This window comes from Lutra lutra, chromosome 11 (assembly GCF_902655055.1).
Source record: "Lutra lutra chromosome 11, mLutLut1.2, whole genome shotgun sequence".
In the NCBI taxonomy this organism is placed as follows: domain Eukaryota; kingdom Metazoa; phylum Chordata; class Mammalia; order Carnivora; family Mustelidae; genus Lutra; species Lutra lutra.
In genome coordinates this window covers 94,395,617-94,412,670 of record NC_062288.1, presented here as the reverse complement: position 1 = coordinate 94,412,670, position 17,054 = coordinate 94,395,617, and the positions used below count along the sequence as shown (strand labels likewise).

The window sequence follows — 17,054 nt, the reverse complement described above, 5'->3', positions numbered from 1 at the left end:
CTGTTATGGGAGCCTAGAAGAAGAGAGAAAAATCAGTTCGACTGGGGCATCTGGGTGACACAATCAGTTAAGTTTTAGACTCTTGATTTCGGCTCAGGTCATGACCTCAGGGTTGTGAGATTGAGCCCCACGTCAGGTTCTATGGTGGGCATGGAGCCTGCTTGGGATTCTCTCTCTCCCTGTCCCTCTGCCCTTCCCCACTTTCTCTCAAAAAGAAAAAAAAAATCAGTTACATTGGTCACATGGAGTTTTTCATAATAACAACAAACTTTTATTGAACCTCTGCTATCTGCCAGCACTCTGTACTAGTTCTATCTCCAACCCCACCTCAGGGGCTGTGGGGAGCACTATACAAAATAATTTAAACCCAGTTCTTAGCACTGTGAATGCCACAAAGTTGCACACAATACATGGGGGCTGTCATCACTCCCCAGATATTTGGGCAGGACCTAGCCTATGCCAGGCAACATGCTCTTTGCTGGGGGATTAAGATCAATGTGGCTTTTGCCCTTGCTGAACGGGCAGTTTAGAGATCTCCATCCAATATGGTAGCTGCCAGCCACATGTGGCCGTGAAAATGAAAAATCCAGTTCCTCAGGCACATTAATCACATTCCATATGCTCAACAGCCACCAATGGTTAGGTTTCCATCCCTGCAGCGAGTTCTGTTAGGTAGCACTGGGAAGGGGAAGAGAGACAATACATGTATAGTAAATGTCATGATAGCCTCTTACGGATACAAGGGATGAACACTGTTCTCCTTACGATCTCATAGTAATGCAGATGCAGAAACTGCAGCTCAGAGAGGTGAAGCAATTTGACCAAGTTCACACAGCTACAAAGTGGAGGAACGGGGTTCTGAACCCAGATCTATCTTCATCTCATACTACCTCTGGCTGTTTTGTGGAGGACCCAAGTCGGGCACAGGTAGAAAATCTGGTGAAAGAGAAAAGAGAGAAGGCGCCGTTGGTGGGAAAGTCACAGCTTGGGCAAAGGCACAGGTGGGCAAGGCTGGTGGAAGACCGCAAGGGAACCAGTCCTGCTGGAGACAGTGACTTGCTGAACTCGTGTACTTGGGATGGTAAGTCAGGCCTGCCTGCCTTGATTAAGAGCCAGGGAGCTGGGTACCTGTCAGCAGAGGTTGACTCCCTGAAGGATGTTAGCAGGAGCACAGCAGGGTCAGAACTGTGTGTTAGGGAGGTGACAGCACTTAGGGTGAACTGGCCCGAGACCAATTAAGGACAGCAGGCAGGATAGAAAGGAAGGGGTGAATGAATGGTGTGAAGCAAAGAGCACCAAAGATGTTACCTTAAAAGTGAATGGTGTGCAATACTAGGCAATGCACTTGGCTTCTACGGGCCTCCCTTTTTCAGTTCTAAAAGGGAGGGCTGCCCCAGATGGTGTTTCCAGCAGTGGTAATCTAGGATCCTGCAAATGTGAATAACCTTAGGCTAAGAGAAGCAGTAGGGAGCGTTGCACTGGATATAGGGGTGAAGAAACTGGCAGAGTCAAAGGTCACCCTGAGAGGAAGGGGGAACTATGCACTACCACCCAAACTAGCTAAGTGTATGAAAGGGCTTACTTTTTGGGGGGAGGGGGTTCCGTCACGGGAAATGGAGGTTGGAAAGGATAAGAAGTAGTGAGAAAATCATGATTGTTTTTAAGAAAGTTACAGTGATCGTTACTTTACAGCTCCCAAGGTACAGATTTTAAACTTTTGACCCTTGACCCACAGTAGGAAATAAAATTTACATCATGGTCTGTACAGTTGTCCAGTATATACAACTGAAACAAAAGGATTCTGAAACCATAGTGACCCTCACTAAAGGACAATGGATTCTAATATTGTCGATTCCACTGCATCGCATTTTTTTAAAGGGGTCGCCATCCACGGAACCAATTTTATGATCAGTTAATGTGTCGCGACCCAGCTTCAAAAACACTGCCTAAGCGTGGACCCGAGTCTTCTTACGTGGGAGGCAACGGCGGGCATCCTTTCAAAGAATCCAGGACGGAGCTGAAGTGAACCGGGAGAGACTCCGGGCAGGGTAGTTTGGCGGATGTTTAGTTGAAGCCCCGATCGGAGCGCGAGGAGCAGGGCAGAGGCCTGGGAGCCACCGTCCAGGCGTCAGAGTCGTGGGCCCCGGCAGGACTCCGCGGCCGTGAGCGCGGCGTGCAAACCCGATTCCCGCAGGGATTCGGCCACCACCGGGGGCCGCCTGTCTGGGGCGTGCGCGGAATGGCTCCGCACCTCCGACCTCCGGGGGACGCCAGAAGCTCCTCCCCTCACTCGACCTCCCCGGAGGCCGGCGAGCGCCCACTCCTCCCTCCATTCATTCCACACCTAGCTCGGAGCGAGGCGGCTGCACTCTCCGCCCGCGGCGCTCCCTGCGCGCCCCTCCGCTCCCGCCCCGCTCGCGCGCGCACACAAACTTCTGGCTGCCCCCCCGCGGCCCGGCTGTCCTCGGCCGGTCGGAACTGCCCCGCGCGCACCTTGCCCGCGAGCCTCGCTGCGGCCCCGAGCCCCGCCCGCGCCCCCGGCCCCGCCCCGCCCCGCCCGCGCCCGCGCCCGCGCCCGCGCCCGCCCCGGCCCGCCGCTCCTGCCCTCGGCTCGGCCTTCTCCGCCTCGCATCCGTGCCATCGGCGCTCGATTGCGCGCGGACTCCGCGCTCCGCGGCTCGCTCGCTCGCGCTCGGCCCGCCGCCCCCGCCCCCCGCCCCCCGCCCCCGCCCCTCCTCCCGGCTCCGCCCGCCCCTCCTCCGCCTCCCGTGCAACTTTTGCCGAAGCCCCCACACACAGCCATGCTGAGCTGAGCTCCGGCCGGGCACTGGCCGCGCGCTGCCCGCCCCGGCTCCCGCCCCACCGCGGACCCGCTCGGGGGCCGCGGCCGCCCGGCCCCTCGGCCTCGGCCGCTGCGCCCGCCCGCCCGGCCGCCCGGAGCCCCGCGCAGGGCCCGGCCGCGGCGGCGGCGGCGGCGGCGCCCGGCCCCCTCCCCCGGCGCCGGCCAAGTGAGGCGGTGATGCGGGCGCTGGCGGCCCCGGCTGCGCCGAGAGCGGAGACACAGGCTCAAGATGGCAGATTCCGACTGAGGCTGGGGGGGCCGAGCTCGCGCGCCGCGTTCCCTTCTCCGTTGCCATGAATCGCGGACACCCCGGCCCCGATGGCCCCCGTGTACGAAGGTAAGGGGCGCCCGGCCCGCCGACCCCGCTCGCCCAACGCCGCCCGGCCGCCGCGGCCCCCGCAGCTTTGTTCTGCCCGCGGCCCCTCGCCGGGCAGCCCCCGGCCCGCAGCCCCCCGGGCGCCCGGCCTCCGGCGCCCCACCCCCGGGGCTTTAACCGGCTCCCGACCCCTCCCCGCCTCCCCCTCCCCTGCCCACGGAACGGCCGGGATCCGGAATTTAACAGGATCTTATTTCCAGGGTGGAGAAAGGGGCTGGGGGGGCGGTGTATGTGCGAGGGTGGGCTACTGCCCGAAGAAAAGAAATTGGGAGGGGGCGCCTGGGAAAAGACAGACCCGTGACTGTGCTTTTCATTTATTCGGAATAAATAAAGGTGATGTGGTTTAGCTTTCCTCCTCCCCCCCTCACCCCCCAAGAAAATTACCTTTAGGGTGATCTTTCCACTCTGTCCTCACGGCTCCCCTTTCCACTGCTCTCCACTCCCTCCCCACACTCCTTTATTCTCCGCGAGCCTCTGATTTGGGGGGGGCTGTCGAATGGGAATGTATGGGGCTAGGTGATGAGAGGGGGGTGCGGAGGAAAAGTCCATTTCAGACCCAGGCAGAACAATGAAATTGGCTAAAATCTCCCCGCATTAGCGTGTGTAAGGGAAAATATAGTTTAGGTTTTCAAGTCGTGGGGGGGGGGCGGCCGAGACGTTTTCCTCGGTCGGTCTGGGTAAACCTGCGTGGTGCACCTTCACCTGGCGTGGGATCATTTTTCTCATTTGACTCTTTAGGAAGAAAGAGAAGAACGGAGGGCAAAAGCACTCCACTTCCCCTTGCCCTCCGTCTCTCTCTCTTTCGTTTCTCTTCAGTCAGTTCTTGTCAGCTTCCAGCCAGAAATCAAACCAGAATCAACTAAGTTTTTACACTTCGGTGTGTTTTTGTGTGCTTGTAGTAGAAGGAATTTTAAACCGAAGGGTGCCCGATTTTTTTCAGTCATTTCATCGTGAAAATGTTTTTCTTATGAAATCATTGAAATAGCAGCCTTTACATACTTTTAGCTTTGGTCCATCTGGCTTTCTTTCGGTTTTGTTCCGATATTCTGTGGATGAAATGGCAAATGAGAGGGGAAAGGGTTTGTGTGGAGCAGAGAGGAGGGGCGGGGAGAGGAGGTTTTAATCCTTCTATAAATCCTGAGAACAGTGCTGGCGAGTGAGACAGGGAACGCATTAATAGTTTTATCTCTGTTACAAGAGGCAGATTAAAAAAAAAAAACTTATCTGAAAAGAAAATCTGTTATTAGTTCCAGGGCTCCAAATGAATTTGGTTTCTGGATGGAATAAAGTTACCAGTCAGGCCCTGGATAATGAGGCTGTAAATAACCTATGGACTGTAAATATTTTTTTTCAGACTCTCTTAGAAACAAAGGGGCTGTTTAGAAGGCAACAGAGAGATGTTATTCCAGGGGCTTTCCTCTTTGATTCTGAAGAACACAAGGTCCATTTAACCATTCGACAAAACAAAACGAAATTTCTGATCACTCCACCAGGCAGAATAGAACGAGCCGGTGGCTCTGTGAACAGGGCAGGAGAACCCATGTCGGGCAGTCATTGTTCGTCTGTGTCTATGGGAGGGGGCTACAGTCAATGCTCCCACTGTCTATGGAGTGTTAAAATGAAACAATTTTCTCTTTATTAAGTACCTCCTTGAGACTCCCTCTGCTGGACACTCTGCGTGTGCATTAGGGAGGGAACTTGGCATTGAATTCAGAACTATAGTAAACGCTGCTTTCCGTTTTACAAGGGCCTGGGTACGTGCCTTTGGGATGTATTTTGTCAACTTTATGAGAAGCCCATCTCGGAAACTGTGCTGGTCCTCCCCCTTTCCTTTCGTTCTAAATCCATATGGAATGTAGGCCATACCCCCGAGGCTAAGACTTGGCACTCTCGTTCGACTACCGTGTTCTTTCGGTGCATTACACCAGATAAAGAATTGTGGGTGGGTAAGGTGTTAAGGTTTAAGCATAATTGTGGATCTCAAAGGTTTCGGGAGCTCACTTGTTTTTCTTTGCAGGCTCCATTCCCTGTTCCAGATGACCTACCTGGTCACCGCTTTCCACCCTGGGTTTTGCTCAGTCTTGTCTGTGTGCTGTCTTAACTGTTCCTACACTTCATAGCCTTCAACTCTGCTGGAGTTTCCCTGCTTCTTTATCCTTATTTCCCTAGGCTTCCTCCTCTCCCTTCTCAACCAGTCCAGCCTCCCGGGGCACAAGCTCAGGCCTGGGTCTTTTGGAAGGAGACTGTTGGTCATGCTCTAAAACAGACAGGTGACCTCTATAAAGGATTGTGCTGCTGGAACCTACATTCACTTAGTGTGATGAGTGCATCTAAGACTCTGGTGACCTCCTTTTCCCTCCTTGGCGAGATCCCCTGGATTCAGTGAGCCTGATTTTTACCATATCCCAGTCAGAATGCATGGGCTCCCGCGGTGTATCCTGAAGGAGCAGGCTTTTCCTGGGGAATTCGCCAAGAAGATTCCTAATCGTTTTAAAGCTGCCACAAAAATCGAACATGGGGTTCTTCTCAGGAGCAGTATAATGACAGGTAAGGCATTTCAGCTGGAATTCGGGAGTGCACTCATTCCTTGAATGGGGTGCACTTGCCCCAAGTTGGGATACTGGGTCAAGGTCTGAATGCAGCAGTGGGGCCTTCTGAACTGCCCGCTGGTGAGGGAGAAACGGGGTCTTTGAAACAGGGTATGTTTGATAATACAGATTAATGGGTAGCAAAGTGTTACCAGTCTCCTGCTACTTGCTTTTAAGGTTAGGTTTATAAATAGCACATTCGTTTTCAGTAACTTGGTACTGATTAAGTTAGACTTTTTAAAAAAGGTTTATTTTCTTTAGAAAGTTAAACATTTGCCCTGCGATTGTGTTTACTCCATCAACTTGCTTAGCAAGGATTTTTTTCAGCATGTAGTGCAAAGGCCAGCCACACAGAACCACAGGCCTATATTGCCATGGGTTCTGAATTAGAGAGGACCCTAAATTCCAAGTTAATCATGTTCCGCCGTACCCGAGATGTGTCATGTCAATTAGTATTGACTTACACAGTCCGACTTCCCAAAACTCTAATACTGAAAGTTCTCGTCAGATGGGTCTGAAGACACCTACCAAAATGCCTACCAAGAAATGGGTTCTGAATCATCTTCCATTAAAAGAATTTGATGACACATGTTCTAAAATATCTTTTCCTGTGTTTGTGTTTTATATTTTTAAAATGAGTAAGTATAAATATTGTTTTCATTCTCACTACTTTTGAGCAGTGAATCAAGGCTCATTAATTTTACCCTCAGTTCCGGACAGTGTGGTCTAGTACTGGAATCAGAGAGACCTGGGTTTGAATCTAGCTGTGTGACTTTGGGCACGTTACTTAACTTCTCAGAGTTTTGTACTGTTGTAAGCCTCATTGGGCTGTGCAAGGACTCCATCAGAAATGAGTGCCTGTGAAGTGCCTGGCTGTAGGAGCTATTTTGTTAGTTTGTTAGGCATGCGTTAAATTCCTCTATTTTGAGGGGCTGCTTACAGGCATGACGACTCCAGGGAAGGACTAGCCCACAAATAGTTGAGAAAACCAATAATAGCAACATTTCAATTATTAATCTCTGCTATTGCCCCTCCAATTTGAGCACCAGCAACAATAAACCCCCTATGGCCACACAAGAAAGAGCCTTTTTGACCCCCTCTGTGACCTTTCTAGATTTCTATTCCCACTGAGTTTCTGCTGGTTTCAGGTAGACAATTTCTCACATTCCGTGCCACTTTAAAAATGAGGAAACAAACCGTTAGAGCAGTTTCAGGAGCTGCAGCTGTGCCTCCGTGAAAGTATCCCGAAGTAGGAAAGATAACCTTCGCCCCTGACCCAGATCCATGCCCCCACCCCAGGCAGGCCCGGAGAGGGAGCAGCCAGAGGTGGCTCCCCTAGGACCTCCTCAGAGGAGCTGCAGCCGCTCAGTCCCAGGCCAGGGTCTGGCTCATCGTGTATTCAACATAGTTTTCCTAGAAGAAAAAATGTGGTGCCTTATGCAAGTTACAGCTGCTTCTAGTCTTCGTACTTAAATTTTTTTTTTTAAATGTTTCATTTCTCTTCCTTCCTCTGTAGAGACTAATCTTGGGGAACCACCTTTGAAGTTTATATGAAACAAAGTAGTGATGATCAAGAGGGTATACTATGTAACCATTTTGTATTGTTCTCTGAACATGTAATTTGCCAGAGTTTTCTGGTAGTCTTATGGTGGCAATTCGGGCACTTCAGGCAGCTGTCAGAGATGGGACTCAGGATAATGCCAGCCAACTTTATATAACCACCGATAGAGTGTGAACCCAAAAGGCCCAAACTCGTAATAGTTCCATTTCATATGGCAGAACTCTAGTTGGGGGGGTGGGGGTGGGGTGGGGAAGAAAACTGAAAAGCTGGTATAGAGAGGTCTTTATTTTTCCTCTAAAAGAAACTGAGACGTGAAGTTCGCAGCACAAAGCATGACCGAGGCTCCACTTGGTCCGTGTTGCTCGCCCCAGTCCCGTGAACTCACGGTCCTAACAGGCCCCCGAGGTGAGTGCTGTCACCCCCGTCTTACAGACAGGGCACCTCTTTAATGACATCACCTGCGAGCATTTATGTAGGGTCCCTGTCTTCAAGGAGTTCAGGGGGCATGGGAAGTGAGAGTCAAAAGTACGTCTGGGCTCACCGGACAGTGGCCTGACTCACCTGGGATGTGTGTGTGTGCGTGTGCGCGCGTGCCTGCACATGTGCCAGTTGTTGTTGTTTTTTTTTTAAGGTATTATTTATTTATTTGACAGACAGAGATCACAAGTAGGCAGAGAGGCAGGCAGAGAGAGGGGAGGAAGCAGGCCCCCTGCTGAGCAGAGAGCCCAACGTGGGCTCGATCCCAGGACCCTGGGATCATGACCGGAGCGGAAGGCAGAAGCTTTAACCTACTGAGCCACCCAGGCGCCCCACGTGCGCCAGTTTTTAATTCTCAACATACTAGTGTTTCTTCAGGTGTAAAGGGAAGACCCCATTTCCCTATTTTCTCTGGAAACAATGTATATATTTTAATTTGGACCAAACAAGTATTTTGGAATGTTGGAAATTCCTATTACAAGTTTCCTTAGAAATCACCCTCTCTAATTACCATCTCTTCCTCTTTCATTACTCACATTTTGTATCCTTGTAAACGCAAATATGTTTCTAATTTGCACACACCACTGGGAGACTTCGTTTTTGGTATTTAGGGTCCTGCGTTCTGTTCTGAATGGACCCCTGCCTCATATGTGGGTATTGGAGAATTTTTTAATTCCTGGCTTTGCTGCCTAGCTGCTATCTTGTATTCCAGGTGGTTTTGTGGTGCTTATGAGAAGGGATCTAGATCCGGAGGGTCACTCAGCAGACCTCTCAGGGAGTTGTAGAAGAAAAGCCAGCTCGGCCTCTCGGGGGTCTGGGACCCAGGGCAGGAGAGGGCCTTGGGGGAAATGTAGTTCATCCTCCTGCCTTCAGGAAGGTGAACGTCCATGACTTGAAATTGCCAGTTCGCCAAAACAGTCCCCCGCCCCCAGAAAAGGCCACACTAGGAACCCCCTCGGTAACCAGTTCCAGGATTCTGGCAACCCGACTGCTGAGAAATTCCTGGGGCTGCCTGATTCTCACCTGCCTGCATTCAAACCTGTTTTCTTTTACTCCGTTCTTTCCCCCAGAACCTTTTGCGTTTTGGAGATAGTAAGTGGGTCTCTACAGCCGCTTCCTCGTGGAGCCTGTTCTGCGTCCTCTTCCTCTGAGCTGTCTCTTGTTTGTCCACATTAAAAAGAAATGGCGGTGGTCGAAACCGAATACAGTTCTTTAACAATGGTCTCATTAGTACGGCGCACACAAGAAAAATGACTTCAGGGTTCTTGCATCATTGTGATCTCCTGGAGGGGAGAACCAAATCTGATTCATCTTTGTATCCCCCACAGTAGCTGGGCAGTTCGTTAAAGCTAGTAGGCCCTTCGTAAATATTTGCTGTATTGACTCTTCCTAACACATCTAAGTAATAACTCACATTACACCAGCCCTGGGTCGGTAACCGATAGTTGGCTTGCTCTCACTGCTGTCTCCATGCCTTCTGCGCATGTCTGGCCCTCCTTCACCCCAACAGTGCCACCTTTTGCTTGACTCTGAATGTGCTTGGTCGCTTTGAAGTCACCCCTCTACCTCCAGCTCTTTAGAATCTTACTCACTGTCTCCTACAGAGCTGACAGACAGAATGCAGAGGCCTCACGTGTATGAAGTTGAACAGCTTGTCGAAAGAAGAGAAGAGAACACACACAAGAATCTTGATTCCGTGTAATATCAGTTCGCCCAGGTTTAGAAAAGACAGTTTGTCAAATTCTTTGGAGACTCTGAGTCAGCTAAAGCCATACCTGTTTTTCCAGGTTCTCTGTGACAAGTAAGCTAAGTGTTCATGAGAGTGGCTACAAGTCAGCCTTAACAGCCAGGATTCCTCCCTGCCTTTGGTCCAAAGCCAACAGAAAAGGCAGAAGATACTGATGGACAAGGCCATTCAGCCTATGGCTTTCTGACGAGGGACTTTACCATTAGGAAGTAAGCTAGTGAAATAGTTGCCAGTTTAAAAAAAAAGAAAGAAAGAAAAGGCAAACCTTGAAAAGGGCCAAATAATTTTGTGGTTTTTACAGCCACTATTTCTGCACATGGCATTGAAGAGATTTGTAGTGTTTTGAAAGTGGTCTGTTTTAGCAATCCTTGCCTAACTTCTTTTGCTCTCGTTCGTTTTGATTAATTAAATGCCACTTTGTTTAAGCAGAATGAAGATGGATTGACTCTTTGATGTGCTAATGCTGTAGACTTTCTAAAACCTTCTCCGCCAAAGAAAGCCTGGGTGAGCGTGTGAGGGCCTTCTCCTTCAGGTTGTGCCTCCGCTGTCCTCGGGGAAAGAGCACCATAGAAACGGCCCTAACTTTGGGTAGAAAAGCACTTTGGGGTCACGCACTTTCCAGATTGCATCTGCATCCTGATGCCATCAGGTCGCCTTCTGTATCTTTACCGTTTTTCTCATCAGTATCTCCTCAGGGATTCACTCTGTGGAGTTGTGATTCACAACATAAAAGGATTTTCCGGTCGCTGGGTGGCTCAGTGGGTTAAGCCTCTGCCTTTGGCTCAGGTCATGGTCTCAGGGATCTGGGATCCAGCCCCCGCATCTGGCTCTCTGCTCAACAGGGAGCCTGCTTCCCCCCCACCATCTTCTTTGCCTGCTTCTCTGCCTACTTGTGATTTCTCTCTCTCTCTGTCAAATAAATAAATAAAATCTTTTTTTAAAAAAAGTATTTTTCCAAGAGCTTGTGATAAGCAAAGGGATCCATCATGCCAGTTCTGTGTGAAACTTCTGGTTGCATAAGGCATTAAAGAACAAATTTTAATGGCAAGTGGCCCTGCAGTCCTGTGAAAAGTCTTCTGGTAAGGAGATTTGGAAAACCCTGGTTTATTGCTGGTTGTGGAAGTCTATGCTTTTTTTTTTTTCCCCTCCTCTCTCTCTCCCTGATGAAGAATTTACAGAGCTCTGACAAAAAGCAGCATGTAAATTCCTGAAATTGTGTGGAAAGGCAGCACGTTACACCCTCCTGGGTTCTGTGACTGCACTTCCTCCCCAGAATCCAGGCTGAGAGCAGCCTCGTGCGGGAAAGTAAATTTCAGGGGAGCTCGTTACAGGCAGAGAGTGCGAGCACGCTGCAGGCGCGCTCAGCTTCAGCCCTGAACCACTTAGACTTGCAGCCCCAGCGCTGTGCCTAGGGTTACTCATCAAGTGTGACCTGCACCATCAGGGAAGATCAATCGATACTCATTATGTTCCGTTAACCAAGACTGGTAGGTTCTCTAATACATTACAGAAATGTTTCCTTTAGAAAATAGTTAAAGAAACTCTCGTTTAATTTTAGCACGACTTCAAAAAGGATTTAGGGCCTCCTAAAGGGTTAAACTTCTGGAAGATGGGAAATTAATTTATGTAGATCGGTTTTGTGGATCAGCTCATTGCCGCGGATGTCGGATAAGCGAGGTATTCCCGCAGGAAGAGACAACAGAACCAGTCAAAACTCTTGTGCTGGCTTAACAAGGTGAATAAGCGGGGTGCGTAATGGAATTCATTTGCAAAGTAATTTTTGCTTGGCTGGAGTGGTAAGCACAAAATAGAGCAGCAGACGAGAATGGTAAGTGTTTGGGATCAGTTGTTGAAAGGTTTAAAAGGGGTTCTAATTCAAGAGACATTTTATGGTACGGAGAAGGGGACCAATATAATCAAAATGATACTTGAACAAGGTAATTTTTCCTGGCTTGGCTCTAATAGTGGAACGAGGCAGCCAGAGGGTGAGCCATCCCGGGAGGCCGTGTGCTGCCGTGGGAGTTGTGAGCACTGTGAGATGGAGTGGGGGGTCTGGTTGGGGTCACACAGGAGAACGTGCCTAGAGCCTTTCTCAGTAGGCCTGACCCAAGGGTTCAGTACATATTTGTTCCTTTTCACTTCTCCTCCCCACACGTTGCGGCCATCAGGAAAGCTTGCAGGGATTGGCAATATCATGCTATTTATCCTGTTTTTCTGAAGAATCTCTTCTTTTTACAGGGTCTCTCACATTCAACATTGAGATTAGAGTATCTCAGGATCTTACTGGGCACGGTGTATACCCGGTGGGATCATCACATGCTAGTATCAACCTTTGACACAGGGAAACTGAGGCCCAGAGCAGTGAAGAGACTGCCCTGATGTTGCCTGGAGAGAAGAGAGGAGGCAGAGCTGGGGTTCTTGGCCCCCAGGGTGGTGTGCATAAAAGGCTCAGAACACCGAAGTGGAGGGGGCTTTCCTGGGCCGTGCTACCAGTGGGAGGTTCAGGGCGTGTGGTTCCTGCAAGCCTCTCAGAGCTCTCACCTTGTCCCCGAGACCTGCCTGTAAGGGGGCTGATGCGGGGGCTTCTCCTGGGTCCCCGTGCATCCCGCCGTCCCCCTTTCCCGAGGGAGTATTTCCCCCTTTCCAGAGGAAAGCAGGGTTACCTGCTGTCAGCTCCATCGCTTCCAGTCCTCTCCTAGGAAGCTCTTCTTCCTGTTTCTCTGAGAAAGTTTGCAGCTTGTCATCATGAGCTACTTACTAACAAAAACAGAAAAATCACAGAAGAGAAACCAGTGGAACCATAATGAGTTTCAGAGGACCTCAGAGTCCCTTCCAGCTATTAAGCAGCTTTTTTTTTTTTTTTTAATTCTAATCTTCCAGGTACAGTTTAGAGTAATTTTTTTCTCAGAAAACCCAAACTTGCACCCAGGAGCTCTGGGGAAGTCCTGGGTGCCAGGGACCTAGGGCATGATCAGAAGAGCGTGGTGCTCAAACCCGTGCCCCCTCCGTGCCCTCCGTGAGGGGGTGCACCTCTTGACCTTGGGAGCACGGGGCTGGGACCTTGAAAGTATGGGGTTTTTCATACTTTCTGCAGCTGGAGCTCTGCCCCTCCCCCATTCTAAGGGCAGTGCTGATAAGGGGACTTCTTGCTGTAAAATCTGGGGCAACGAAGGCACCTTGAAATGTTTCCTGTTTATACAAGTCATGGCTGGTGATTGCTTCACTGGATGTTCAGCTTTCCTTTCTTTCCCTCCTCGACCTTGATCTCAGACTCTGGTTGCTCCATAAAGCAGAGTTGATGAAACTGACCCATTTCCTGTTGCTTGCTCAGGTAGCTCCATAACCAGTGTGTCTGTCCCTCCCACAGCGAAACTTGACGGAGAGCCTAGTAAATCCTACAGCTTTTCTGTTCCGTCTGTTTGAGCCCTTGAGGCGCACGGCCTCTCCTCCTCGCCTTCCTTGATGTCATCTCACGTCTCTGCTTCTACCTACTTACTACTTCCCACTCATCAGCCCACAGCCAGGCTCCTCAACCTGCCCGTTTGTTCTTTGACTTTGTGTATCTTGGCTGTGTTTTCACCCCGACGTACTTGTACGTGTGAGGGTCTAAGTGGAGGGACCCTTGAAACCCTCGTCTGGGGCCGTTTGTGGCTGGCCCTGTTGGGAGAGGCGTTTCTGCGACTCTGGCACCATCCTGGCACCATCCGTCACCTGGAGGGCTTGTTAAAACTCATCAGGGGGCCCGCCCTCAGTTTCTGTTTCAGTCTGGGGTGGGGCTCGAGAATTTGCATTTCTAATTGAGAACCCTGGTTTTAGAATGAATGCATTCAGAATGAAAAATCAGTACCTGTTTCAAACAAGATGGTAGCTGTTTTGATTAGAGCTTCCCTTGAAGGAGTGAGAGTCAGAGACCTGACATTAGCATTATTTTTAGTTCTCTTGCCCTTTTGTGACCGAAGCTTCCCAAAGCTGTAGGACAATGTACAGATCCGGCCCCTGGCCTTCTTGCCTCTGGCTCTGGAGAGCGGAGGCCCCATCTTCTCCAGGGCCTGAGCAGTATACTGCCTCTTGGTCCAGCAAACTCAGCCAGTCTGTAGCTCATCTAGTTTGGCCCTGGGGTCCCAGAGTGTACTGGGCAGCTGTCATTCTCACGATAATGATACACCTCCGTTAACTAACATAAAGAGCTCTGTGATCTTCCCTGTTTGTTTGAGAGGACTGTGAGGCTTAAAGATATTAGATAATGTGTCTTGGGTCTCCCAAGCAGCAGCTGGTAGAGGCAGGGGCTTGTGCCCCAGCTGATGCCAGAACGTGCCATTGTCTTGTCCTCACAGGTGAGTCGGAGAGGTCCGTGCACCACGCGACAGGGAGATATGCGATCACGATCCGGGGAGAAGGGGCGGATGGTTCTAGAATGTTAATGTCGCACACACACCCCCAAGGCTCTGCTGTCCCATTTGCCTCGTCTTCATCAAGCAGGATCATGTTGACCTGATGATCTAGCACTTAGGCTGGTGGCTGGCCCACAGGATGGATATAGTAACAGGCAGCTGAGACGTGAACCTGTTTTGAGTAGCAGAACAGATTAAAACATCTGAGAATAATCTTGCTGAGACCTCTAAGGAAGAAAATGCATCATAAAAAGATGAAAACGACAGCTAATGCCTGTCAGGCCCTGGATGCTGCTGCTTCTGCTATAAGGTTTCACCTGCATTAATTCCCTGAATCCTCAAAGCCTTGCTGTAGGGTAGGTCATGCTACTGTCGCGTTATATGGAAGCTCAGGAAGGCTCCACGGCTTGAGAGTGGCGGCGCTGACCCCGATGCCAGGCCACCGGGATCTGGAGCTGGTGCCCCGGACCGCCAGGCTAGAGTCCCAATCCTCAGTGAGGGCCTAAAATATGGAATGTGCTCTTTGTTTTTTCGCCAAATATAGATGTTCTTCGTTCCAATCAAAACCTATATAACGGTCTTAAAATTTGAGAAGCAAACTTCTTTTTTTTTTTGGTAAAGATTTTATGTATTTATCTGAGAGAGAGACAGTGAGAGAGAGCATGAAAGGGAAGAAGGTCAGAGGGAGAAGCAGACTCCCCATGGAGCTGGGAGAGAGGCTGCCTTCTGTGGGTCTTCTTGAAAGACGAGGTGGTGCAGGCCTGAAAGAGGAGATAGGAGCGAAGGGGCTAGCTCTGTGTGCGTGAAAAGAAGCCATAAAGCATCAGATTTGGCACGAAGCTTGACAGACCCATCCGTGGGGCAGAATGCGTGAGCCAGATTTAAGATTTAAGATTTAAGATGTCTGTGAGCATCTAATAGATGACGAAGGAGGTGCCACGAGGCAGTGGGTGAAAGGAAACCCGATTGAACGATGGGAGCGGGAGCATATGATAGCAGTTTGAAAACTCCCAATGGGTATTCTCACCTCACATCATTATACCAGCATCAATTCTACGTGATTAAAATGTTAAATTCAGCAAAAGTCTGCAGAGCACATTCAACATGCCAGGTGCTGTTCTCGGTGCTGGGTGCCCCACGGTGGGCAAAACGGGCCAAGACCCTGGCCCCAAAGCCGTGTGCGTTTCAGTAGGTCAGGGGAAAGAATCCGTTTTTGGTTTTGGTTTTTGTTTTTTGCTTGTTTATTTTGTTTAAAGCTTGAAAGAAATAGAAGTGGATATTTATTAAACCTCTGGAGAAGTTGAAATTTCTAAGCTTAGAATCTGTAGAAGAAAGTATAGAGGGAAACATCAGTAGTGTTGTCAGCGTAACGGTCCCCAAATGTTAAGGTTATTTCTGGTTTTACTATCATGAGATATTTCTCAGCGTTACTCAGCATAACAAGGTGTGGCCAAAATTTAGGATAGATTCTCCAAAGTAGAATTAGTAAGTCAAGGGGTATTTATCATGTTCTAGATATGTGCCACCAAGATTACGTTCCTCCCCAAAGTATTTTTATATTAAACAAATCGAGCCACCTAATGCCTTAAGTTCACCCACCCCTTCATTCAGGAAGGAAGAGTTTCTCACGGCTCCGGGGGCTCAGCCCTCCTCATTCCCAAGGGCTTTTGACACCATCTGTGTGTGTCAGGAGCTCCCAAACTTCTGTCTCTCCCTGGATTTAAATTTTGAGTTCCAAAGTCATAGAGCCAACAATCTATTTGCCATTGCTACTTGGATGTCCCACAGGTATCACGTTTAACATGTACAAAGAAAACCTTTGGGTCAGTCCTCTGAAATACGTGGCTTTTCCAGAATTCCTTATTTCCATAAATGGCATCATCTTCCCTACAGTGGTTGACATCAGAAACCTGGGAGTCATTCTTGACTTCATTTTACTTCACATTCAATCCATCCCCAAATTGTATTGATTTTTGCCTCCCAAATATAGCCATTCTTGTTTCTTGCCAGAGTCATGTTCTATAAACCTGCCACAAACACTGAATTAGCAAATACTGAAACAATGCTCCTAGGTTAGCTTCCTGCAAGCCTCTGGTCATATTTTTGTCAGCCGATCAATACATAACCTTGTCTATGTGTGCTTCTGTTTAAGGACACCTTCTTTAATACATATCGTTAATTCATTAACACTGAGCTCACAGGCTGTAGGGCTATTAGCTCGTGCTTGAATGAAGCTTACCAGCACAAGTATTTTCTCCGTAAGGTATATCATAGCCTTTTTGCATTGAAAAACACTAGGCAGTCCTTCAGTACTGTGCTTGGGGGTCATTTTAAATCCCCAACAAAAGCCACCAAAAAAAGCAAGCAACATGGTGCTAACGAGGCAGTGGAAAGTATTACTTGCCTGTAGTACAAAACAGCCCAGAAGGCAGAGCATGGCCTGGTGCGGCCTCCGCTGGGAACAGGTGCATCAGGCGTGGCTGGGAATGACTGAAAGCGCCCTCTGGCTACTGTTTGTGGGATTACAAATAAATTCTCACGAGTTGTCGAGTTCGCAAGTATGGAATCCGTGAATAATGAAGGACCGCTTGTATATGGTAAACCTGTCCACTTCTCTCTACACTGCCATCCTCTGGCCCAGTGGTCAGCGGACTCTTTCTGGAGAGGGCCAGACAGTAGGTACAGTTGACCCTTGAGCAGCATGGGGTTAGGTGCATCAAAACACAGCGCTAAGAATCCATGTATGAATTTTGACCCCCCCCCCCCAAAACTGGATTAATAGCCTACTATTGACGGGAGGCCTTACTGATAACATAGATGATCGACATATATTTTGTATGTGCATTATATGCTGTATTCTTACAGTAGATTAAGCTAGAGAAGAGAAAATGTTATTAAGAAAAATCATAAGGAAGAGAAAATACATTTTCAGGACTCTGTTGTAAAAAAAAAAAAAAAAAAGACCTCACATATAAGTGAACTTCTATGATTCAAACCCACGTTGTTCAAGGGTCAGCGGTAGTTCAGGCTTTGCGGGCCAGCCGGTCTGTGTGGTAGCCGCTCAGCTCTGTG

The 17,054-nt window shown here is 49.3% G+C and overlaps 1 protein-coding gene and 1 long non-coding RNA gene across 10 annotated transcripts in view; one reads left to right on the top strand and one right to left on the bottom strand.

Annotated features, from left to right (window-relative positions):
- Nucleotides 1–265: 265 nt before the first annotated feature.
- Nucleotides 266–2,520, bottom strand: LOC125080952 (uncharacterized). Of its 2 annotated transcripts, none has more exons than XR_007121549.1 (3): nucleotides 2,494–2,520; nucleotides 766–936; nucleotides 266–678 (listed from the first exon to the last, which is right to left on the bottom strand). It is a non-coding gene; the product is annotated as an uncharacterized LOC125080952 (long non-coding RNA). The 2 variants fall into 2 exon arrangements; XR_007121548.1 differs by lacking the exon at nucleotides 2,494–2,520 and adding an exon at nucleotides 1,309–1,966.
- Nucleotides 2,521–2,769: 249 nt separating this feature from the next.
- The window catches only part of HIPK2 (homeodomain interacting protein kinase 2), a 180,601-nt gene continuing 166,316 nt past the window's right edge, over nucleotides 2,770–17,054 (top strand). For 3 of the 8 annotated variants that reach the window (XM_047695192.1, XM_047695200.1, XM_047695199.1), the window contains exon 1: nucleotides 2,772–3,179. In XM_047695192.1, the coding sequence (XP_047551148.1) occupies nucleotides 3,161–3,179 (19 nt within the window). In that variant the 5' untranslated portion in view covers nucleotides 2,772–3,160. Of the gene's footprint in view, nucleotides 3,180–17,054 lie in introns of all 8 variants that reach the window. The other 5 variants (XM_047695196.1, XM_047695193.1, XM_047695198.1 and 2 more) reach the window with 3 other exon arrangements.